The sequence below is a fragment of the Trachypithecus francoisi genome, unplaced genomic scaffold (assembly GCF_009764315.1).
Source record: "Trachypithecus francoisi isolate TF-2019V2 unplaced genomic scaffold, Tfra_2.0 Contig00745, whole genome shotgun sequence".
NCBI classification, from domain to species: domain Eukaryota; kingdom Metazoa; phylum Chordata; class Mammalia; order Primates; family Cercopithecidae; genus Trachypithecus; species Trachypithecus francoisi.
Window position 1 is genome coordinate 27,916 of NW_022680868.1, and position 26,990 is coordinate 54,905.

Consider the following 26,990-nt stretch of genomic DNA (forward strand, 5'->3'; position numbering starts at 1 on the left):
TCTTTAGACACTAGGAAAAACCTTGCATAGAGAGTAAAAAATTTAACTTCCATAGTTGGCCCAAAAGCAGTCATCAATTAAGAAAGCGTTCAAGCTCAACATCAACTACTTTAAAAATCCCAAAGATCTCATAGAACTCCTCACATCACATTGGATTAATCTATTACACCATAGAAGCAATCATGTTAGTATGAGTAACATGAACATCTTCTCCACCGCATAAGCCTAAATCAGACCGAAATACTTCACCGATGCTTAACAGCCCAATATTAATAAATATAAACAAGCCAGTATTATTTGTACTGTTAATCCAACACAGGCATGCACTTAAGGAAAGGTTAAAAAAAGTAAAAGGAACTCAGCAAGCCTAGCCCCACCTGTTTACCAAAAACATTACCTCTAGCATTACCAGTATTAGAGGCACTGCCTACCCAGTGACACATGTTTAACGGCCGCCGTACCCCGACCGTGCAAAGGTAGCATAACCACTTGTTCTTTAAATAGGGACTTGCATGAATGGCAACACGAGGGTTCAACTGTCTCTTACTTTCTACCAGTGAAATTGACCTGCCCGTGAAGAGGCGGGCATAAAACAATAAGACGAGAAGACCCTATGGAGCTTTAATTTACGAATGCAGCCAAAAACCCACATAAATCCGCGGACTCAAACTACTACGCCCGCATTAAAAATTTTGGTTGTGGTGACCTCGGAGCATAACTAAACCTCCGAATGACCTATGCCAAGACTAAACAAGTCAAAGCACAATGCCCACAATTGATCCAATAACTTGACCAACGGAACAAGTTACCCTAGGGATAACAGCGCAATCCTATTCTAGAGTTCATATCGACAGCAGGGTTTACGACCTTGATGTTGGATCAGGACATCCTAATGGTGCAGCAGCTATCAAGGGTTCATTTGTTCAACGATTAAAGTCCTACGTGATCTGAGTTCAGACCGGAGCAATCCAGGTCGGTTTCTATCTATTATATATTCCTCCCTGTACGAAAGGACAAGAGAAATGGGGCCCACTTCATTAAGTGCCCTCATTCCATAAATGACCTAGTCTTAATTTAACAAAAGATCACACACACGGCCCAAGAACAGGGTTTGTTAAGATGGCAGAGCCCGGCAATTGCATAAAACTTAAAACTTTACAATCAGAGGTTCAACTCCTCTTCTTAACATTATGTTCACAACAAATCCGCTACTCACCATCACACCTGTACTAGCCTCCATAGCATTTCTCACACTTACTGAACGAAAATTGCTAGGCTACATGCAGCTACATAAAGGACGTAATATTGTAGGCCCCTACGGACTGTTACAACCCTTTGCCGATGCAGTCAAACTCTTCACCAAAGAGCCCTTAAAACCTTCAACCTCCACTACTACTCTCTACACCATTGCACCGGCCCTAGCCTTTTCCATTGCCCTCCTACTATGGACGCCCCTCCCTATGCCCAATCCCCTAATCAATTTTAACTTAGGACTTTTATTTATCCTAGCCACATCTAGCCTAGCTGTCTACTCCATTGTATGATCAGGATGAGCATCCAATTCTAACTATGCACTAATCGGAGCACTACGAACCGTCGCCCAGACAATTTCATACGAAGTTACCCTTGCTATTACCCTATTATCAGTGTTACTAATAAGCGGTTCATTCAATCTTCACGCACTCATCACAACACAAGAACACCTCTGACTCCTCCTACCATCGTGACCCTTAGCCATAATATGATTTATTTCCACACTAGCAGAAACCAACCGAGCTCCCTTTGACCTCACAGAAGGTGAATCAGAACTAGTCTCAGGCTTTAACATTGAATATGCCGCGGGTCCATTCGCCCTCTTCTTCATAGCTGAATACATAAACATTATCATGATACATGCCCTAACAACTACAATTTTCCTAGGAACATTTTACCCCATTCACCACCCAGAACTATTCACAACGTGCTTTACTATCAAAACACTACTCTTGACCTCTTTATTCCTATGAATTCGAGCAACATACCCCCGATTCCGTTATGATCAACTCATACATTTACTGTGAAAGAATTTCCTCCCACTTACACTAGCATTCCACATATGATACATCTCAACACCCATTACAATCTCCGGAATTCCCCCTCAAACCTAGAAATATGTCTGACGAAAGAGTTACTTTGATAGAGTAAACAATAGAGGTCTTAGCCCTCTTATTTCTAGAATCATCGGAGTCGAACCTACTCCTGAGAACCCAAATTTCTCCGTGCTACCTGTCACACTCTATCCTAAAGTAAGGTCAGCTAAATAAGCTATCGGGCCCATACCCCGAAAATGTTGGTTACATCCTTCCCGTACTAATTAATCCATTAGCCCAACTTATTATTTACCTCACCATGATCACAGGCACTCTCATTACATCACTAAGCTCGCACTGATTCCTTGCCTGAGCAGGCCTAGAAATAAATATACTGGCCTTTGCTCCAATTCTAATTTAAAAAACAAACCCCCGCTCCACAGAAGCTACCACCAAATATTTCCTCATACAATCTACCGCATCTATAATCCTCATGACAGCAATTATTTCCAACAACCTATTCTCCGGACATTGAACCATAATAAATGACATCAATCAATTCTCATCTCTAGCCATAATAATAGCCCTTGCTATAAAACTAGGAATAGCTCCATTTCACTTTTGAGTCCCAGAAGTCACCCAAGGAACACCCTTGATCCCTGGCCTACTTCTTCTCACATGACAAAAACTAGCCCCGATCTCAATTATATATCAAATTCATCCTTCAACTAATATCAATATTCTCCTAACCCTATCAATCCTATCTATCATAGCAGGTAGCTGAGGAGGCCTCAACCAAACACAGCTACGTAAAATCCTAGCATACTCCTCAATTACACACATAGGCTGAATAATGATAACACTAATATACAACCCAAATATCACAATCCTTTACCTAACCGTATACATTATTTTAACAACCACTGCATTCCTAACCTTAAACCTAAACTCAAACACCACAACCCTCATACTATCCCGCACCTGAAGCAAGTTAACCTGATTAATACCATTAATAGCATCCACTCTTCTATCCATAGGAGACTTACCCCCATTAACTGGCTTCCTACCAAAATGAATTACCATTCAAGAACTTATAAAAAACAACAATTCATCATCCCCATCATCATAATTATTATAACCCTTTTTAAGTTATACTTCTATATAAGCCTAATCTATACCACCTCCATAACACTGCTCCAAACATCTAACAATGTAAAAATAAAATGACAACTCGAAAACACAAAATCCACACTCCTAATCCCCCCACTCATTATTCTCACCACCTTCCTCCTACCAATCTCCCCACTAGCCCTAACTATTCCCTAGAAATTTAGGTTAAATAAGACCAAGAGCCTTCAAAGCTCTTAGTAAGTTAAACCACACTTAATTTCTGAAATGTATAAGGACTGCAAAACTCTACTCTGCATCAACTGAACGCAAATCAATCACCTTAATTAAGCTAAGCCCTTGCTAGATCAATGGGACTCAAACTCATAAAAATTTAGTTAACAGCTAAATACCCTAATCAACTGGCTTTAATCTACTTCTCCCCCCGCAGGGAAAAAAAGGCGGGAGAAGTCCCGGCAGAAATCAAAGCTGCTCCTTTGAATTTGTAATTCAACATGAAAATCACCTCGGGGCTGGTAAAAAGAGGGCTTTACCTCTGTCCTTAGGTTTACAGCCTAACGCCTACTCAGCCATTTTACCTCCTTCTACCTATGCTCGCCAACCGTTGGTTTTTCTCAGCAAATCACAAGGATATTGGAACCTTGTACTTACTCTTCGGTGCATGGGCTGGAATCATAGGCATAGCCCTAAGTCTTCTTATTCGAGCCGAACTAGGTCAGCCCGGCAACCTATTAGGCAACGACCATATTTACAACGTTATTGTTACAGCCCACGCATTTGTTATAATTTTCTTTATAGTCATGCCCATCATAATCGGAGGCTTCAGAAACTGACTAGTACCCATAATAATCGGCAAGTCACAGAAAAAGCACCACCCAGAGGGGCTGCATGAACCAGCAGCGACCCCAACCCAACGTGCTCATCGGACTAGGCACACACACACACTGTGGACACGTGTGAATATGTTCCAATTAACGTGATGTTACGTAATAATCAACACTGTTAACCCCACGACTTCATTACATGGCATCTGGCACATTGAGACTTTTTATTCTGTATCTCTTCCTATACAAAGAAGTGGAAAATAGGTCCAAGATCATTCACAACAAATTATTGCTAATTGCAAAAAAAAAAAAAAAAAAATTCCTACTCTCACCTTGGAGGATCTCAAGGCAACACCTCGTTCTTTGAGGTCATGGTTTGGACGCTCCCCGGACCCCCAGGTGGGTCGGAAACTGCAAGGAATCCCCAAATGGGCAGTTCTGGGGCCAGCATGGACGCCAGCCATACATCCAGGCAGGTCTTGGCAGGTTGCTCCGTGACCTCGGCTGGTTCATTAACCTTTTCTTGCACTCAGAACCCGCCAGGAATGAGGGCACCAGCCCGCACGTCTCTGCTCCCAAGGCTACATCCACTACGTTCCGCTGCACTCTGGGTTCCATGCCTTAGATCCCAGGTACCTTAAAGTTGACGTTTCCCCACCAGCTCTCATGAAGATGATACTGTTATGCCCAGACCGTTTGTTCCCCGAAGAAGACCACCAGAGTCCAGAGTCAAAGCCAAGCGGCAAGGATCTTTAATGCAAGTTCGAACTTGGTCCCTCCGTTCTACAACATACAAGAGGGCCCCAAACAATGCGTGCGCTTGCTATTTATAGCTCGAGGTAAACAGGACTTGTCAGGTTACAGAGGAACAGGCATTTCTCTAGGCTACAGCATTACAATTGGTTTACATGTTAATGTGAAGTTATGCTTTTAGCAGCCTTCTTATCGGTTCCTGTGCTTTTACAAACGGTTGTAACCTTATTGGAGCTTCCCCAGTGTTGTTTTTCTTAATGTGTTTGTCCTTACAATGTCTGGAGTCTATAGATAACCTTAATCGGTTAGGTCCGGGGTCGATCTTTAACTAGGCTCAGGGCGCCGCCCGGGCTGTCAGGGCGCCGCCCGGGCTATTTGCCTGTGGACTTCATTTCTGCCTCTTAGTCTCTTCGTTTGATCTCTTTCATTACTCAGATAACGTCCTTCCTCTCCCACCTGGTCAGTACCCAGGGAGAAAGGAACCCGGGTCTCCATTTGATTTTCTGCCAGTCCATCGAAAAAACAGCTGGCCAGCAGCACTGGTGCACAGCACTGCCAGGTTACCCGTGAGGAAAACAAAGCAAAATGAGATATACTCAAGTCAGCTGCATCAAGTGCTTCTACATCCCTGCTCCAACAAGGAAAGACAGGAGGCCGGGAGTGTGGCTCACACCTCTTGTCCTTCCTTGTTGGGTCAGGGATACAGAAGCATTTTGGGAGACTGAGGCAGGAGAAATGCTTGAATTTGAGACCAGCCTGGGCAACAGAGCAAGACCCCGTCTCTACAACAACAACAACAAAAAAAATACAAAAATTAGCCAGGTATGGTATCGTACCTGTAGTCCCAGATATTCAGGGGGCTGAGGTGAGAGGATCACCTGAGTCCAGGAGGCGGAGGTTGCAGGGAGCCAAGATTGCACCACTGCACTCCAGCCTGGGCATCAGGGTGAGACCTATAATCAAAAAAAAAAAAAAGAAATACAGGAGACCACTAATAATTCCAAATAGTGCCTGCTCATTTGAAATCTTTTCCAGATATGGTGAAGGAAATCATTTTTCTTCCTACACCCATTCTAAGGAAACGTTTCTATTTTTCTGCTATACAGTTTGGTAACCTGCCATTTCAGATCCTGGCCTCTTTAAGCAGGACTTGCTGGAGTGCCAGCAAAGCAGGGCTCTGAAACCTCAGCATCCCCAGGCCCACCTGGAGGGCAGGTGAAGGATGCTGGGCCTCCATCTCCAAAAGTCACACGGGGGTGGGGCAGATCTGGGGTGAGGCAGGGTTTGCACTTCTAATGCATTCCAGTCTAGGGCCACACCACCCTAAATATGCCCATCTCATTTAATGCATACCAGAGGGAGAAGCCACATGGGGCAGGTCACAGAGCAAGCGTCCAGGCACCAGGTCACCAGTTGTCTATTTAAATGCAAACCCGTCAAACAGCTTAAGTCAAACAGGTTCACCCTCCTAACACACTGGCCAGCACAGCTAGTGATAAATATCACTGCTGTTAGACCTTCTGCTCACTGATGACCAGAGCAATGGCCTGAAACATCAAAGCTGAAGGGTGTGTGCCATGGTCAGGGCTCTGCACACCCCCATCCCAGGCCATCTCACACGGGTGCCTTCACCGGCACCGGGGTCTCACAGATCAACTCAACGTTCACACTTACTGGGACGCAACCCCCTTTCAGCCCTTCATGCGTCTGTACCCTATAGCAGTATTCAAGGGAGGCTAATTTAAGAAAGAAATGTAATACGGACATCTGTGAACTCTTCCTCCATATCCACCGAGTGGCCGTCCAGAAAGAGAAATAGTAAAAAGAAAAAGAAGATTTAAGAGTCAAACACAGGGCCGGGTGCAGTGGCCCATGCCTGTAATCTCAGCACTTTGGGAGGCCAAGGCGGGGGGGATCACATGGGGCCAACAGTTTAAGACCAGCCGACCAACATGGCAAAATCCTGTCTCTACTAAAAATACAAAAATCAGCCAGGCATGGTGGCACATGCCTGTAATCCCAGCTACTAGGGGGGCTGAGGCAAGAGAATTGCTCAAACTGAAAGGCAGAGGTTACAGTGAGTGGAGGTTGCAGTGAGTCAAGATCATGACACTGCACTTCAATCTGGACGACAGAGCAAGACTCTGTCTCAAAAAAACAAAAACAGGCCAGGAACGGTGGCTCACGCCTGCAATCCCAGCACTTCAGGAGGCCAAGGCGGGTGGATCACAATGTCAGGAGATCGAGACCATCCTGGTTAACACTGTGAAACCCCGTCTCTACTAAAAATACAAAAAATTTAGCAGGGCATGGTGCAGGCACCTGTAGTCCCAGCTACTCGGGAGGCTGAGGCAGGAGAATGGCGTGAACCCGGGAGGCTGAGCTTTCAGTGAGCCTGGATCGCACCACTGCACTCCAGCCTGGGTGACAGAGAGAGACTCCATCTCAAAAAAAAAAAATAACAACAACAACAATAAAAACACAGAAACTCGTGGAACAAGCCCTTGCCCCACTCCATGTCAGCTGTGCTGTGCCACCCAGAAGCATGGCAAGCTCAAGTAGTCATCCACCTGCCTTGTGTAAACGATGTCACTACTCGAATCACAGAGACTGAGATTCCCTAGCCCTCGCCATGTGCATGTCACTCACGAGCAGGCATGAGGACCCCCCCCCAATTCACAGGGAATGCCTCTGGCCATCCGATGACCATCCATTCATAAATAAAAAGCATTCATTCCAGCTGGGTTGCAGAGGTGTACATATCAATACTTGTTACTGTTCACACATGTTCCACTTGAGGATGGAGTGACGTTACACAATTCAGAAGAACTTCACAGACATACGAGGGGTGCATTTAAGGAAAAACTGTAAGGAAAAGGTGAGAAAATGAAATATGCTAACCTCTGTCTTTTCATCATCCTCTAAATCTTATGATTCCAGTTCTGTTCATTCTGCAGTGAAAAATAACAAGTGATTCACATTCAGACACAAGGTGGCTTAGGAAACTGTGGCTGTTTTACAAAGATGAAACAATTTAGAAGATCAGGATTCCATGAACGTACTTACTTACAGAGAGAAGAGACTGGGAGTTACACATCAACTTACCAAGGCTGTCCCGAAGTCCAGGAGCCCCTTAGGAGAACAGAGAATGTGCAGCTTCCACAGACCAACGCAGCTGGCTGGGCCCAAGAGTGGAGACGGGGAGGCTGCAGGAGGCTTGCAGAGGGAGCTGTACCGCCAGCCTCTCGCAGAAATTCCTAATTAAACCCTGACAGCAATTCTGTTTAGTGAATTGCCTCCTGGTCACTAGGAAGAGTGAAGCTGTTGACAGCCTACAGCCAACCCTCTGGATAACAGTTGAGATGTATTTTAGAGAAGGAAATGATCCTGTCAGGATCCCAGACCTGCCCACAGCTGCAAGCACGTCCTGGGAGTGCGGCTTCTTGCTCTGTCAGCACCAGAGCCCACCGTAGAGCCACACGGGCTCTGCCCGACATTCCCACTTCAGGGAGTCTGGGCAGGTGCAGCTGAAACACCCAGGGGGCAACCCCCACCCCCACTTCTCCAAAGTCCACGCAGAGGCAGACAGAATGAAACACGGCCCCCAAACCTCAGACGTACGGTTCAGCAACACGGCCCACCAGAGAGCCACATGGGCTCTGCCCGATGCCCGCAATTCACAGAGTCTGGGCAGGTCCAGCTGAAACAGCACCTGGGGGGCAACCCCCAATCCCACTTCTCCAAAGTACATGCAGAGGCAGACAGAATAAAACACTGTCCCCGAGCCTCAGACATCAAGTTTGGCATGGGCGTCTGTGAAACAAGAACAAAAGTCGCATGGGAAAGTGAGCACAAAAATGAAAAAAAAAAAACAGAAGTACAGTGAAGATGGATGAGATGGGGAGGATTGCGAGGAAGGTGAGAAAGGGACTGAGGACCTGAAGGGGCACATAAGGGCTGGACATTCCCGACAGGGTAACAAAAACACCTCTGGATGAGGTGGGACATCATCTTCATTTTGGAAATAAAGCGGAAAGGCCTGAAAACATCAGTTTCCTACCACAAAGCAAAAATCAGACTTCTCTACAACACTGGATTCCAAAAGATGAGGATGTGGCATCCGTGGGGTCTTGAGGGAGAGCTGGCACAAACGTCCCAGAGCTGCTGTCTCCAGAAGCAGCTGAAACAGCCTCAGTTCCAGCAAACTCTTGTCTTGAAAAATCTATCAGAGTACACCCCCTTATCAAAGGGGCGCATGGCTGCAGGGGTTGTGGTGTAAGGCGATTTAGAAATCTGACTCCGTGCAGACCCTAAACTTCGGAGGCTGCTGGTCACACCCTGGGAGGACCTCAGTCAGCGGGAAGCCCTGTGCCTCCTCTCTGCTCCATCTCTAATGCCAAGAAACATTTTATGCATACAATTACGTTATTTTCAATTTGTTAAATTGTATATATTAAGTCCATAAAGAGACCAAGAAAATGTATAAAAACATTGAGGACTTCACGGTGGTATTATAATTAATTTTTAAACAAAACATGTCTAAATTTTCCAGACTGAAAAAATACTCTTTTTAGCAAGAAAGGTGCTTTTAAAGTCACCATAAACAATTATATATCCATCCTACGAACGTGGTCTTAAAATAAAAAGTGAAGAGCAAAAACAGCAGAAGGAAGTGCATGAATATGTTGACAACGTTTATCTCTGAATGGGGGGGCTGTTTTGCCTTCCATTTCCCTATGTTTGAAGTGTCACCTCTGTAATGTAATAATAGAGCAAACACAATAGTTGAGGAAACACTGCTGCCCACTAGGACATAAACCAAGTCTCCTCCAAAATGCTGCGACCCCAACCTCTGATTTTATCTTTTAAATCAGCTAGGTTTTCTCCCCTAAAAAGAAGCATATTGTATCATTACTCTTTAAAGTTAGGTGACTTAACAGGCATACAGACTTAAACACCTTCTGGAAAGGTGATGTGTAAAGTTTAACTAAGATTTGTTTTGTTCTGAAAAGAGCAGGGGCACGTTCCCAGGTGAGGGGACTCCAGGAAACACTGGCTTGTGTCCGATGGGCCCTCACCTGGAGAAACAAGCGCTCGACGCCTCCACCCTCCACCCGGACTCAGCAGGAAAGGGGTGCAGGGCTGAAGACAGACTCGTCTATAAAAACCCCAAGGGCTGTATCCAGGAGCTACTCACTGCCCCGTGCCGCCGCACCCTGCCCCTCTGTGCAGGTACCGGAGCTGCTGTCCAGCCTTCCCCAGGCTCTCCACGCCTCCTTCCACCCCACGCCAACCTGCACCACCCAACTCCCCCGTCTCTTACTGACCACCGGCCTCAACTCCCGCATAACCTGGAAACCGAAAAGCTGCCTGGCAGCAAGAGGGGATGGGCAGTGAACGCACCAGCCAGGTGGCACCTGCTCCCAACAGACTGCAGGGTCCCAGCGCCTGCCTCATGGAGCCGTTGTTATGCACAAGTACAGAGGGAAATCAATGCAGCTTTAGCTTTACATTGGTGCTAAATTAACTTTATAACACTTGGTTATAACCTACATTCATTTTTACAGCAATTACTAAAATAACAACTCATAATGCATTCATTTACCATATTCAGAAAAGCAACTGAAAAACCAAACACACAGCAGAATTTTATAGGACTGTAGTAGTTTTTGTTAGGCTGTCAAATTATTTTAAGCTCAAAATTAAAATAATTAAATCTGTGACTCTCAACTAGGGGAGGTGGGCACACAGAGAGAGGGAAAGTTAAAATCCTTTTTTTCTTCCAAACCTCACACAGACCCACTCGGCTGGTCATTTCCATTGCTAGAATTATGTCCTGTTCCTTAGGTTCAAAACAACTGCCTTCATGCCTATGAAAAATAATGTTTCTTCCTTTCCTGAGTGATTGTGAAATGAGCCATGGTGGCAAGGTAGGCACGAACAGAGGGAAACTGAGTCCATGTCCACATTTGATGGTGGGCAAGAACAGAAGGAAATTGGGTCCACATCCACATTTGATGGTGGGTGAGAACAGAAGGTAACCAAGTCCACATCTATATTTGATGGTGGGCAAGAACAGAGGGAAACTGAATCCGTGTCCACATTTGATGGTGGGCAAGAACAGAGGGAAACTGAATCCGTGTCCACATTTGATGGTGGGCAAGAACAGAGGGAATGTGTGTCCGAGTCTACATTTGACGGTTAGCAAGAACAGGGGTAAGCTGGGTCCGAGTCCACATTTGACGGTTAGCAAGAACAGGGGTAAGCTGGGTCCATGTCCACATTTGATGGTGGGAGAGAACGGGGGAAACTGGGTCCACATCCACATTTGATGATGGGCGAGAACACGGGGAAACTGGGTCCACGTCTACATTTGATGATGGGCGAGACCGGGGGAAACTGAGTCCACGTCCACATTTGATGGTGGGAGAGAACAGGGGAAAACTCGGTCCACGTCCACATTTGATGGTGGCTTTTAATGCACTGCAGCCTGTGTCCCCTTGACCTTCACGAATTTTCAGGTAGTAAGAAAGCAATTTTTCTGATTGGAAAGGAGAAAACTAAGTGGCTGCAAAATAATATAATTTCCTTAAAGCAAAACAACAGAGAACCAACTTTGACTTTTTCCACATTACCCAGTAATTCTAAGACTCGGGGTTTTGTCATGTTACAGCAAATGCTGTTCATTAGGGGGCAATTGGAAGTCAGAACAGTGTGTGCTATTCAAATCTCAATGAATAATTAACTCAAATGGGTTCAGAGTGCTAGAAAATGAAATTAATTTGTTTTTAGTTTAACCCCAAATCCCCAATCCCTTGCCAAATGATCCTCTATGTATCCTACATAAAGGACAGGGTCTTTCTGGCAGAAAACCATTAAAAGTTTTTATTTGCAGTAAGAGAAGCATGCCTTCTTTTTTTTTTTTTTTTTTTTTTTTTTTTGAGACGGAGTCTTGCTCTGTCGCCGGGGCTGGAGTGCAGCGGCCGGATCTCAGCTCACTGCAAGCTCTGCCTCCCGGGTTCACGCCATTCTCCTGCCTCAGCCTCCCGAGTAGCTGGGACTACAGACGCCCGCCACCTCGCCCGGCTAGTTTTTTGTATTTTTTAGTAGAGACGGGGTTTCACAGTGTTCGCCAGGATGGTCTCGATCTCCTGACCTCGTGATCCGCCCGTCTCGGCCTCCCAAAGTGCTGGGATTACAGGCTTGAGCCACCGCGCCCGGCCGAGAAGCATGCTTTCTTATTATCAAACTGGTGCATGGCCCCCTTGCGGGGGGGGGGGGCAGCCATCACCTGCATCCCCGTGTGTCACGGTGTTGCCGCACACCATTAACGCATCAAAATGGAAAAGGAAATGTAAGCAGTGTTTGCTGTCCAAAGTTCATGTCAACAACTCCTTATTATGAAGGCACTTCTGAGCCTTTCCTCCTGCATCTGGGAGCTGCCAGGAACCCAGTTCCAGGAAAGAAAATAGCTTGACACCTCCTGCAGCCCATGGAGTCCTCTTGTTGGTACAAGGTCCCCCCAGGAGAGAGGAGCCTCCAGTAGGGTCCACACTGGAGGTCCTGGGGGTGGGTGGTGCTGGGGAGGCCATGCGGGGAGGGCTGTTCCCTGTTCCCTTCCCCTCAGGAGACAGCTGGCCCAAGGTGACACAGCACCGGATGGGATTTCAGGCTCAGGGACCACGGAGCCCGGGGCTGTGGACCACACCAACCCAAAGCCACTGCATGCCCCAGACCGGGGCTGTGGACCACACCAACCCAAAGCCACTGCATGCACCAGACCGGGGCTGTGACCACACCAGCCCACGGCCACTGCATGCCCCAGACCAATACGAGAAGAGTGCAGACCAACATCTTCATCTACGGTAGGTGCCACGGTTATCGTTCCTAAGAGAGTCCACGGCCATTTCTACCAGGTGCCCTCCACGCTTCCCCTGCCCCAGCTGGTCCTCCTGTGACAGCCGTGTCTCTGAGAACGGGGTGTGGAGTCAGGGGGAAAACACAAAATAAACCACCTGCTACTAGAAACAGCCTCGCTGTCCTCAGGGAGCCGGTCCCGGGGCCAGCCTCGCTGTCCTCAAGGAGTCGATCCCGGGGCCAGCCTCGCTGGACTCAGGGAGTCGGTTCCAGGACCCCATGGACACCAAATCCAGGCACATTCAAGCCCCACAGGTGGACCTGCCGAACCTGCGTGTACAAAGAATCGGCCCTCCGACACGCCTTTCACATGGCAGGAACACTGTATTTTCTGCGTGTACAAAGACTCAGCCTCCGACATGCGTTTCACGTGGCAGAACACTGTATTTTCTCCCTGAGTTTGATTGAAAAAATCCACCTATAAGTTGACCGGCAAAGCTCAAGCTTGTGTTGGACAAGAGTCAACTGTATGCAATTGACACTGATTCCTACCAACAACATCCAAATCTTACCATGACCAGCATGATAAACAGAATGAGCAAAATTTAAAAACTAAAGCAGAGTTTTTTTCCTGCTAGTTGGAGCACTGCGTATCCCCTGTGGGAAAGACCACACTGGCTGCTGACCAAACTCCACCGGCCTCTTCCTCCGTCCTGAGGGCATCTTCCTCCATCCTGACAGCAGCCTGGGCTCACCTCGGTCCCAGGGCGGGGGAAGGGGACGCACTGCGCACCCTCCCAGCTCTCCTCCGCCCCTTCCCTCAGGCTGGCCCAAGAGCAGCCTGGACAGTCAGGTGCTGGGGACACCGAGGTGCCCTCCTCGGCCCACAGCCTCAGGCCACCTGTCTCATCTGTGACTGAGAAACAGAGCTGCAGCTGGAGGCGGGAGGCGGGACACCCTGGGATCTACCCATGGCCAGGCCGCTGCTCTGATCACTCAACGTTCACTTTCATCACTTGCTCTACCAAATAAACTAGAATGAAATACGCCACGTCCTGCTTTCCACACACTCCCAAGCCTCCCATCCCACTTCCCAGCGCTGACCCCATAAGAACACTTTGTGTGTCTTTCCAGGTATTTTCTATCCCCCTCAAGCACAGAACCACATTCAGAGTGAATTTTTATTTTTATTTTTTTAACAGAAATGGCACCAGGGCAGATGATGATTTTTTTGTACCATTTCTTTACTTTCTTTTTTTTTTTGAGACGGAGTCTCGCTGTGTCACCCGGGCTGGAGTGCTGTGGCCGGATCTCAGCTCACTGCAAGCTCCGCCTCCCGGGTTCACACCGTTCTCCTGCCTCAGCCTCCCAGGTAGCTGGGACTACAGGCGCCGCCACCTCGCCCGGCTAGTTTTTTGTATTTTTTTAGTAGAGACGAGGTTTCACCGTGTTAGCCAGGATGGTCTCGATCTCCTGACCTCGTGATCCACCCGTCTCGGCCTCCCAAAGTGCTGGGATTACAGGCTTGAGCCACCGCGCCCGGCCGTACCATTTCTTTAGTTTCTTGGGCATTTTCCGCACCAGGACAGATGGGCTCTGCTCTCCTTCCTCCCCGCCCAAAGCTGCCTCACAGCAGCCACACACAGAGCCAAAAACCCTCGCAAGACTGTGGGTGTCCCGGGGTGCCCCACGTCCCCAAAGACCAAGGGCTCACAGATCCACATTGTCCAACATCACTTCAGACATGGCCTCGAGCCTGGGAACCCTGCTGGCCAGCCCAGGTCAGCAAAAGAATAGAGGTGTGAGAGGTAACATCTGCACTTCTTAAAAAAAAAAAAAAAGGCAGATACTCAGTGCCACATTTAAAATGGTCATGGTGGCCAGGCACGGTGGCTCATGTGTGTAATGCCAGCATTTTGGGAGGCCAAGGTTGGCAGATCACTTGAGGTCAGGAGTTCAAGACCTGCCTGGCCAACACGGTGAGGCCCCTGTTTCTACTAAAAATACAAAAATTAGCTGGGCATGGTGGCAGGCACCTGTAATCCCTGCTACTCGGGAGGCTGAGACACAAGATTCTCTTGAACCCTGGAAGCAGAGGTTACAGTGAGCTGAGATTATGCCACTGCAATCCAGCCTGGGTGACAGAGCAAGACTCTGTCTCAAAAATAAAAATAATAAATAATAACAAAAGAAAAAAATAGATATGCATTCCTAGTCCCTTGCAGCTGCAGCAACAAAGCTGGTGATATATTTTGGGTGTTTCTAATCAATGTTTTCCATGAGCTACACTGCAGGTCTCAGCCTTGACCCTGCTACAGTAATCATCTATTACAAATTAAAACAAGAGCCATAACTCTGTCTCCTACTAAAATATTCTAATTGAGACATGTTAACGGAATACATTTCTTTGGGTGAGGAAGTATCCACCAGGGTGGGGAACAGACGGCCCACCGATTGTGCTGTGTCCCTAACCACCAAGGACTCACGAATCATCCACAGCAAGGCTGGTGGCTCAAAAAGAACACTAAATTGCTCTTTGACATTAATTCTTAAGCCTTGAGAAACCAACGTTCTCTTTGTAACAGACTTGAAAAAGGATGAAGTCAGAAGAAGCTCAGCAGAGATGCACCAACTCTTACCTGGGAGAGACACCCCTTGCTAATCACGTCTGAATTAACGGATGTGCTAAAAGCATCTCTTCCAACAGGGACACAGACTGCAAACAGGAATGCCGTGAACACCTTCCCCAGATAACCCAGTCCTGACCCATCCACCCCTCAGGAGGTCCCCAGACAAGTCCAATAAGGAAATGACCCCACAGCAGATTCAGGTGCAGGCAGTGAGGGTAGTGGCGTCGGGGAATTCCGCCGTAAACCTTGGCAGCACGCAGGGAGGTGTACCCAGCTGGACAGGTGAAGTCAAAAGTGCAGGATGATCTGGCCATTCCAAATATGCAGGGCATTCCAATTTTGTTAAAATGAAACCCAGCCTTTGAAAAGGCCCGGACGGCCGGGCGCGGTGGCTCAAGCCTGTAATCCCAGCACTTTGGGAGGCCGAGACGGGCGGATCACGAGGTCAGGAGATCGAGACCATCCTGGCTAACACGGTGAAACCCCGTCTCTACTAAAAATACAAAAAAATCTAGCCGGGCGAGGTGGCAGGCGCCTGTAGTCCCAGCTACTCGGGAGGCTGAGGCAGGAGAATGGTGTGAACCCGGGAGGCGGAGCTTGCAGTGAGCTGAGATCCGGCCACTGCACTCCAGTCCCGGCAACAGAGCGAGACTCCGCCTCAAAAAAAAAAAAAAAAAAAGAAAAGGCCCGGACTTCCCACAATGTGTGGTATTTACAGTGTGGAGGGCACTGAAGAGAAGTTATCAGAGGGGTCCTGACGGCAAGATCCACGGAGGCTCTGCCATGTGCCAGGCATGAGACAACTATTTCCATAAAACACCTCATTTCACCCTATACAGAGTCCACAGACTGCTCCACATTTCACCCTACAGAGTCCACAGACTGCTCCACATATCACCCTACAGAGTCCACAGACTGCCCCACATTTCACCCTACAGAGTCTTCAGACTGCCCCACATTTCACCCTACAGAGTCCACAGACTGCTCCACATTTCACCCTACAGAGTCCACAGACTGCTCCACATTTCACCCTACAGAGTCCACAGACTGCTCCACATTTCACCCTACACAGAGTACAGAGACAGCTTCACAGAATACTACCAAAGGGGACCATCAAATGTTCCCCAAGAAGTAATGAGCGCCTTAAAAGTAAGAAAGCCAACCTCCTCCCCCTCTCTTAACTCCCTCTCCTCATTTCCGCAGAACCAAAGAAATATGAAGGGCCAGTGACTTCCCACTGAAGAATGCTCTCCTGCTGGTTCCACTCTGTACATAGGGAGCACAACACTGCTCCGTGCTGCGTGAGGCTACTATTCTGTACTACACTAGTACGATCTGTGTGTTCTATTCTATACTATTCCATTCTCTACGATAGAATACGACAGCTTCATTCTATACTATAAAATACTGTACTATCTCTTCTATTCTATTCTATTTTCTTCTATACAGAAAGGAGTTAGCCAGCTTGCTTTAGGCAGACAGTAAGGGAAGGGTCCCAGAGAGCCTCCAGCCCATGTTTTGTGCAGATAGGGGAACTTGCACGGGGGGGCTTGCCTAAACATGCTCATAGCAGACTAAGGGTCCCCATGCACATGGGGGAATGGGGTGGAACCACGAGAAATTTGCTCCTTAGACAGGGAGTGCAGCCCCATCAGCTTCTATATAAAAGCCCTTGTAGTCAACTGGGAAGGGGGCGACCAGCAACCTGCTCTCAGGGCCCCTCTTTTCACGAGAGCTTAACTTTTAGCTTAATAAGTTCTACTGCACTCACTCTTCGATGTCCCCGTGCCTGTTTCTTCCTGGTCACGAGACAAGAACCTGGACCCAGCTGAGCTAAAGAGCAAAACTCCTGCATCACTGCTACAGAACACTATCCTCTCTGTTCTGTGCCATGCGACTCTACTATTCCACACCACACTACGTAATATTAATACTATGCTGTGTGTTCTAATCTAGACTGTATTATGCTATGCAATACTACGTCATTAGTTCAACTGTGTACTCTACAATACTATCCCACTTGTTCTATTCTAGACCATGTAATACTATTTGTCCTATTGTATATACTATACTACATAATGTTACACTGTTTCTTCTATTCTATGCTACCCTATATAACATTATACTACTTCTATTCTGCGCTACTCTATAGAATTCTATTCTGTGTGTTCCACTCTATACAATACCTTGCATCATTTTACCATGTTCCACGATACAAGAGTAGAGTCAGTTATACTTTCATAATCTCTTTTCCAAGCTCTTATCCAGTAAGAAATGTGATGTTTTACTATGCCTCACATAAATGCACATTTGATGATAATCAATGCCATTTCCTATGGTTATAGAATTCTGTCTCTATGATTCTATTGATATGGCTTCTTTGGGCTTTTCTGTAAGTCCTCTGCAGTGTCTGGTTTCCTAGTGAAAAGATGACTAAGGTCCCGATAAGATCCTACAAAACCCGCATTCACACAGGCTCACCTGTGTGCACACTGCTGGACTCCGTGTTGAAGGAGTGACAGGAAGACAGACGGCTGTTGGTGGATGGAAGGCAACAAGCACACAGTAGATTCCAGAACTGAGACATGTACCAAGGCTCTGGCACAGATGAGGGTCGATCCCAATTCTAGCCTCTCACAGAAAGGCAGAGGAGACTTAGCACAAAGAGCATGGAACTTTGCTTTCGTAAAGCAAATGCTTACCATCCACTGTGAGGAGCTCAAGGAGAAATGGCAGTAGGCTCTTCTAATAACTACTGCTTTAAAAAATGGAAGGGGGCTGACTCTCTTTTCGGACTCAGCCTGCCTGCACCCAGGTGAAGTAAACAGCCCTGTGGCTCACACAAAGCCTGTTTGGTGGTCTCTTCACACAGATGCGCATGTCATTTTGGTGCCGTGACTCGGATCAGGGGACCTCCCTTGGGAGATCAATCCCCTGTCCTCCTGCTCTTTGCTCTGTGAGAAAGATCTACTCACGACCTCTGGTCCTCAGACCAACCAGGCCAAGAAACATCTCACCAATTTTAAATTGGGTAAGCAGCCTCTTTTTACCATCTTCTCCAACCTCTCTCACTATCGCTCGACCTCTTTCTCCTTTCAATCTTTGCACCACCCTTCAATCTCTCCCTTCTCTTAATTTCAATTCCTTTCATTTTCTGGTAGAGACAAAGGAGACATGTTTTATCCACGAACCCAAAACGCCGGCGCCGGGGAAGGCATAGACTGGGGAAGACAGCCTTCCCTTGGTGTTTAATCATTGCAGGGACGCCTCTCTGATTACTCACCCATGTTTCAGAGGTGTCTGACCACGCTGCAGGGACGCCTCCCTTGGTCCTTCACCCTTAGTGGCAAGCCCCGCTTTTCTGGGGGAGGGGCAAGCACCTCGACCCCTTTCTCTCCCCCTTCTCTGCTTTTCTGGGGGAGGGACAAGCACCCCAAACCCTTCTCTCCCTGTTTCTACCCCTTCTCTGCTTTTCTGGGGGAGGGGCAAGAACCCCGACCTCTTAATTTTGCACCCCAGTCCATTACTTCCACTCCCCGACCCCTTTCCTGCTTTTCTGGAGGGCAAGAACCCCCGAACTCCTTCTGTGTCTCTACTCTCTCTTTTCTCTGGGCTTGCCTCCTTCATTATGGGCAACCTTCCACCCTCCGTTCCTCCTTCTTCTCCCTTAGCCTGTGTTCTCAAGAACTTAAAACCTCTTCAACTCACACTGAAAGAGACCAAATGAGGTCTACAGGCAGGCAGCCCGGGCGGCGCCTTGAGCCTAGTTAGAAGTTGACCCTACAGGCAGACAGCCCGGGCGGCGCCTTGAGCCTGGTTAAAAGTTGATGCCGGACCTAGCCGATAATGTTATCTATAGATTTCAGATGTTGTGTGGACAAGCAATGTGAAAGTCCCTGTCTTGTTCTTTTTCTGTTCTAATTACTAGTGCTTGCCATATATCTCTCAACTTCCTGAGCCCAGTATAAACATATCCCACCATATGTCTCCCCTCCATATATCCCTCAACTTCCTGGGCTCATCCCACCATATGTCTCCCTACCATATATCTTTCAATTCAAAGACTACCATATATCTCAACTTTAGAAGGACACCACCTGGAAAATCCCCGATAAGAAAACAGCCGTTTGTGAGAGCACGGGAACCAATAAAAAAACTGCTAAATGTATAAACTTAAAATGTTAACCAATTGTAATGCTGTAACCTAGAAAATTCCCTCGTTCCTCTGCAACTTTACAAGTCCTGTTTACATTAGGCTATAAAAGGCAAGCGCACGCATTGTTCTGGGCCCTCCTGTATGTTGTGGAACGGAGGGACCAAGTTCGAACTTGCATTAAAGATCCTTGCCGCTTGGCTTTGACTCTGGACTCTGGTGGTCTTTTTCGGGGAACAAAGGGTCTGGGCATAACAACACCTGACCTAAAACCTGAATGCCTTATTTTCTTCTACGATGCCGCTTAACCCCAATACAAATTCAACAGTAGTTCCAAAGAGCCAGAAAATGGCACTTTTGAGTTTTCCATCCTACAAGATCTAAATAATTCATGTCCTAAAATGGGCAACTGGTCTGAGGTGCCTGACGTCCAGGCATTCTTTTACACATCGGTCCCTCCCTAGTCTCTGTTCCCAATGCAACTCGTCCCAAATCTTCCTTCTTTCCCTCCTGCCTGTCCCCTCAGTCCCAACCCCAAGCTTCACTGAGTCTTTCCAGTCTTCCTTTTCTATAGACCCATCTGACCTCTGTCCTCCTTGCCAGGCCAAGTTAGGTCCCAATTTTTCCTCAGCCTCCACTATAATCCTTTTATCACCTGCCTTCCTCACACCGGGTCTGGCTTACAGTTTCATTCCTCGACTAACCCTCCCCCACCTACCCAGCAATTTCCTCTTAAAAAAGTGGCTAGGGCTGAAGGCGTGGTCAAGGTTAATGCTCCTTTTTCTTTATCCGACTTCTCCCAAATCAGTTAGTGTTTAGGGTCTTTTTAATCAAATATAAAAACTTAGCTCAGTTCATGGTCTGTTAGGCAGCAACCCTGAGACACTTTTCAGCCCTAGACCCTGAAAGGTCGGAAGGCTGTCTTATTCTTAATATACATTTTATTTTATTACACAATCTGCTTCTGACATTAAATAAAGCTCCAAAAATTAAATTCCGGCCCTCAAACCCCACAACAGGACTTAAAGAACCTCGCCTTCAAGGTGTACAATAATACAGTAGAGGCAGCCAAGTACCAACTTCTTTCTAAGTTGCAATTCCTTGTCCCCACTGTGAGACAAACCCCAGCCACATCTCCAGCACACAAGAACTTCCAAATGCCTGAACCACAGCTGCCAGGGGTTCCTCCAGAACCTCCTCACCCAGGAGCTTGCTGCAAGTCCCGGAAATCTGGCCACTGGGCCAAGGAATGCCCGCAGCCCGGGATTCCTCCTAAGCCGTGTCCCATCTGTGTGGGACCCCACTGGAAGTCGGACTGTCCAACTCGCCCAGCAGCCACTCCCAGAGCCCCTGCAGCTCTGGCCCAAGGCTGTCTGACTGACTCCTTCCCACATATTCTCGGCTTAGCGGTTGAAGATTGACGCTGTCCCATCGCCTCGGAAGCTTCCTGGACCATCATAGACGCTTTGGATAACTCTTACAGTGGAGGGTATACGCCCAGATGGCCTGAAGTAACTGAAGAATCACAAGAAGTGCAAATGCCCTGCCCCGCCTTAACTGATGACATTCCACCACAAAAGAAGTGTAAATGACCGGTCCTTGCCTTAAGCGATAACATTATCTTGTGAAATTCCTTTTCCTGGCTCATCCTGGCTCAATAATCTCCCCCACTGAGCATCTTGTGACCCCCACTCATGCCCGCCAGAGAACAACTCCCCTTCGACTGTAATTTTCCTTTACCTACCCAAATCCTATAAAACGGCCCCACCCTTGTCTCCCTTCGCTGACTCTCTTTTCCGACTCAGCCCGCCTGCACCCAGGTGAAATAAACAGCCACGTTGCTCAAAAAATAAATAAATAAATAAATAAAACAGCCGGGCGCGGTGGCTTAAGCCTGTAATCCCAGCACTTTGGGAGGCCGAGACGGGCGGATCACGAGGTCAGGAGATCGAGACCATCCTGGCTAACACGGTGAAACCCCGTCTCTACTAAAAAAAACACAAAAAACTAGCCGCGCGAGGTGGCGGTCGCCTGTAGTCCCAGCTACCTGGGAGGCTGAGGCAGGAGAATGGCGTAAACCCGGGAGGCGGAGCTTGCAGTGAGCTGAGATCCGGCCACTGCACTCCAGCCTGGGTGACAGAGCGACACTCCATGTCAAAAATAATAATAATAATAATAAAATAAATAAATAAATAAATAAATAAAATAAAATAAATGAAAAATGGAAGGGAGAGGGTACATTTTCACATGGGCCATGTGGAAAGTTGGCTGGACCTGCGGCTGGACCTGCCCCTGGACCTGACGCTGGACCTGCCGCTGGACCTGTCCCTGGACCTGCCCCTGGACCTGCCACTCTGTCTGCTACTGGACTGCTAACAAATGCTGCAGATTTTTATGGAGAGAAAAGTACAATGAGTCTCAGAGCAGCTGTCCCAGCTCTGGATGAAGCCGGCAGAAAAAGGAAGCAGCAGAGACGCTGGTATCATTCAGTGGGCAGAGTCAATGACCCTCCTCTAAGTCCAGCAAAGCTCAACCTGCATATCTGCACCTAGAAATACCAATCGTAAGCCAGACTTCCTGGCAAATACCATTGACCCACTGTAATTCTGTGTGGTGTATTATGTCCCATGTACAGGAAATCATTCACAAAGCCTTTAACCAGGAAGTACTAACATGAGTTTTAATGCAATATAACAGCTTTGCACCCATTTAACATATATTTAAACCCAGTAGTATATTTAAATATATATTTTATAGAACATCAGGCATGTTTACCTAATGGCTCGAACTTTCACAATGTCTCTCTCCCTGAGAGGACAGCGGAGGATCCCATGTACTGTCTCCAGGAACATGCCCCTCCCAGAGAGGATTCACAAATCCAATGTGCACATGCATGCATGCACAGACACATATCACACACACACATACACACGGACACGCACACCTACATGCAATACATACATTCACACATGCACACATATTCACATAATCACATAATACCAACACACAACACATGCAGACACATACACACAACACTCTAACACACACGCACAAACATACACACAACACTCAAACACACACGCACAAGCATACGCACAACACTCAAACACACATGCATATACATACACATTCTGACACACATACATATGTAAATGCGTAGACATCACATGCACAAATGTACATGTATAACTATATGCACACGAGCATCCATGCATGCCTACTTGAACATATGTGCAGTCGTGCCTAAACATGTAACACATGCACACACATACATGCAACACAAATACATATGCACACATATATACATACACACATGCATGCACATGTACATTACACACAAAGGCACACATACATGCACAACCCATATACATGCAATACACAGAAATTTCATACACATATACATTTCATACACAGAAATATACATTTCATACACAGAAATGCAAACACACATAGATATATACACCCCTCAAAGACCCCATTATTCAATTCTAAACAAAGTGGTTTATCCCCCAAATGTACCTTCTCATAATTAATAAGCTCTACTGCACATTTCTTCTTTCAAATACTGAGGTCTCACACACAGCACACACACATTTATACTCTACTACGTGTGAACATATAAATAGAAATAGGCACACGTGCACGAAGACCCTCTTCTGTAAAGGTATTCTCAAACTTGAACTGAACGAATTCTGCTAATTATAGTCAGAGTCAACAAAGATATATGTTTGACCTCGGAATGAATATACTCATTCTTTTCGTTACCCCTGGCAACAGCAACAATGTAAAACAGAGGTGTGTGATACGATGCCACTTATTCAATCCCACTTCCTGGGATCGGACCCGCTTGTAATAGCGTTCCTGTCAGAGTGATTTCCTTCTGACTCAAATCATGAGATGATTTCTTCCCTTCCTGCTTTCTCTTTCCCAGGCCTTTTCATTACCCTTATATCATCTCGGAAACTACATCATAGTTGTCAAAATGGAAGGCAAAGAAACAGCCTTAGGAGAGAATCCCACAGTGGAAGGGACCTGAGAGAGAAAAAAATATTCTTTTGGAAAATGTACAAAAGGAAAAGTCAAGAGGCCTGGGTTCCCTCTCAAGACAGAAACAGACGTCGGCAAAGCAGGTCGCTCGGCACAGTTCAGCTCTGTGTATGAAACACATTCTAGTCCTTGTCCTTGTTTCAAGTTCTCTGTATGAAACAGATTCTAGCCCTTGTCCCTGTTTCATGATGTTGCAGTGAAGGAAACAAAACAGACAAAGGGCACAGGCTGAAGACAAGGGTTTTCAAAGGATGACTTTTAAAATGCGCACCTGCTTTTCAAGGGCACAATGAGGACACGTTCAAGTATATTAAAGCTGATTTATAAGAGACGGGTATAAAGACTCTACAAGGTCATTAGACTTTAGGCTTACAAAGAAAACAAATCACATTCTCCTAGCATCGCGAGTCAGGTGTTCCACAAATACTAAGAATAGCCACCGCAATGGGATCCACTATGAGGGGTCAAAACATAACTCATGAAGTGTGGCCGAGAGCTCCTATAATCTGATTTCTAGGAATCTAATCTTAAACATCCTCAGAGCTAGCACATCACAAAAATACAGAGCTCCAAATGCCGTCACACAAGTGCTAACAACACCTAGTTAAAAATGTACGAGGCATTTCAGGCAAAAATCTCAGAATCAGAAGAACACAAGTTTTATAAGTTCTTCAAAAGTTGGTGCTGGTTGAGGCTCTTCTGCAGACTTCAACAAAAGACACGCTAGAATTAGCCATTGACGGTAACCCTGAGGCAACACGCAGTGTTCGGAAAAGCACAAGGCCTGCTCCGGGCTTCAGATCCCTGGGAACTTTCTCTGGACCACATCGAGTGGATGACTTTGAGAACTCAAAATAACCAACAACCAGTCCATGAACAGAGAAAGAAGACTGCAGCCTCCCTGGGGACCTGGCTCCATGCCTGCCCCCTTTCTTCCGGATACCTTTGCCCTTCCTGGCTCCCTCCTCCTCCTGGAGACGCTCTGGGTTCAGGTCCCTCTCCAGCTGTGTCTTGGTCCACGGCTGGCTGCCCGTGTGAAGCACCAGGCCTTGAAGGACCATCCCCACCTGCTGCCTGCACTTCCCACCCACTTCCGCCGAGACCCCCAAGCTCTGGCTGCTCTCAGGGATCAGGGCACCCAGGCTTCCCTCGCAGGCTCCAACTGGAGTCCTGCCCGCTGGTTTTCAGCAACACTTGGGACTTTCTCCTGGAAACTCTCGGCTCTGGGCTTTAGTGAACTGCACCATCCAGCTCTTCTCTGGACTCTAAGCAGGACCTTTTCTGGGTCTTCCAACCCTTCCTCCATTTCCAAATGTGGGCTTTCCTTTGGCCTCCTCCCTCCAGACATGTCCGCCTCACACACTGACTACTTGACCTGCACTTCTATCTAAGAGGCTCCCAAACGCATCCTGCTCCAGATTTTCCCCAAGCCTCCTCCTGTATTTCCAAACTCGCAGCTTGCAGTGGTGTCTCTAAGGATCTCCGAGTCAGATCCACACTTGCTTCTCCTCCTGATTTCCAGCAAAGCGCAACGCCGACCACGGGGTGCAGACTCGCAGCTTCATCCGCCTTCCTGCACTCCCTCTTCCCCTCCTGACCCAGGCACCGAATCGCTCAGTTCACTGGCTGCCTTCTCTCCTCCTCTCGCCAGGGCGAGTGCCCTGTATGAGACTGCTCTGTCCCCCCCCCCGCATGCCACACATCAGAGGCGCGATTCTCTCCGAAACCCTCAGTGGCTCCCTGGTATCCAACAGGTAAGGACTTCCACATTCTGGCCCCAATCTAACTTTCTGGCCTCAGATATGCACATGTATATTTTATCTATGCAAAGAGAGTACAGGCCTCACACCTGCTCTCATTCCTGGGCTCCTAGCTCCTCCTGAACGTGCTGTATGAGGTACGTATGCACTTTCCAAACACTAACTGAATATGCACTTGGAGAACACTTACTTGAGAATTTGTGGCATTGCTGGATAACGTGGACAAAGTGAGAACTACACAGATGTGTGGATGCTGCCTTGCCCAGACTTCACTTACCCAGACACTCCCAGATGCTCAAGGTGACCAGCCCCATTGGCGCACAGACAGGCGCAGGCTGCATCCCCACAGCTGGGCCCCGTGAGCTGAACTATAACCATGAAGCAGCTGTTTGCTCCTAAATCTGTTTATGCCGGTGTACTTGTTACACATTACTGAAACCAATAAAGTATGACTCCAAAGAGACAATCATTGTATGAAAACTAAGTTGGATGCCTTTCAAAGACTTAATATAAGGGAAATTTTTTTTCGTTTTTTTTTTTTTTTTTTTTTTTTTGAGATGGAGTTTCGCTCTGTGGCCCAGGCTGGAGTGCAGTGGCCAGATCTCAGCTCACTGCAAGCTCCACCTCCCAGGTTTACGCCATTCTCCTGCCTCAGCCTCCCGAGTAGCTGGGACTACAGGCGCCCGCCACCTCGCCCGGCTAGTTTTTTTTTTTTTGTATTTTTTAGTAGAGACGGGGTTTCACCGTGTTAGCCAGGATGGTCTCGATCTCCTGACCTCGTGATCCACCCGTCTCGGCCTCCCAAAGTGCTGGGATTACAGGCTTGAGCCACCGCGCCCGGCCTTTTCGTTTTAATCTTTTCTAAATTGCTATCAAATTAGGCATGGGCAAAAAATAAACACAATGTTTGAGGAAATAATTTTTAAAGGTTTCAAATCTAACATATCTTGTTTCTCTTGTGTTGCCTGCCCATTCTCTTCTAGAAGAATCAAAACTGTGGCAGGCCTCCGATGGCTTTGGTTGAGGAAAGAGGCCACACCCACAGCCAGTAGAACCACGCTCAACGGCAGCCTAGCCCCGCGTGGAAGAGGCATGAACACTCTCGGGAGAGGTGGATGTGCACTAACCGTTCCCAGCTCTGATCTCTTTGATTCACTGAATATGGTGATTGGTTTTATCTGAACGTCAGACAAAAGGGTATCTATGCCCAGGAAAGACTCTAAACACTCTGGACCCTGCTGGGGCAGATGGTGACCATGACCCAGTGATACCACTCTCCAGTGGGCAGCCAGCCCAGTCTCCTAATCGTAAAGGACATTCATAGCAACACTACGAAAAAGAAACGCTACTGTTCTGAACCGGAAAAGATAAATTTAAAACATTAAATATACATGTTCTAACTAAGAGGCAAATGGACCGGGCGCGGTGGCTCACGCTGAAAGAGATCAAATGAAGAGACTAAGAGGCAGAAATGAAGTCCACAGGCAAACAGCCCTGGCGGCACCCTGACAGCCCGGGCGGCGCCCTGAGCCTAGTTAAAGATCGACCCCGGACCTAACCGATTAAGGTTATCTATAGACTCCAGACATTGTAAGGACAAACGTTGTGAAAGTCTCAGTCCTGCTCTAATTACCAGTGTCTGCCACATATCTTAGTCCTGGGGCCAGTACAAACACAATCTTCTATTTTGTCCCAACTTCCTGGGCCCGACACAAACACATGAAGAAAAACAACACCTGGGGAAGCTGCAATAAGGTTACAACCGTTTG

The 26,990-nt window shown here is 47.3% G+C and overlaps 1 protein-coding gene across 1 annotated transcript; it reads left to right on the forward strand.

Moving 5' to 3' along the window:
- The first annotated feature begins 12,266 nt into the window (after nt 1-12,266).
- LOC117088355 lies at nt 12,267-26,418 on the forward strand. Its single transcript, XM_033219561.1, is given in 4 exon segments — nt 12,267-12,336; nt 12,339-12,639; nt 25,132-25,215; nt 26,205-26,418. Coding segments are annotated over 4 exon segments (654 nt in total). The 3' UTR covers nt 26,404-26,418.
- Nucleotides 26,419-26,990: the final 572 nt, after the last annotated feature.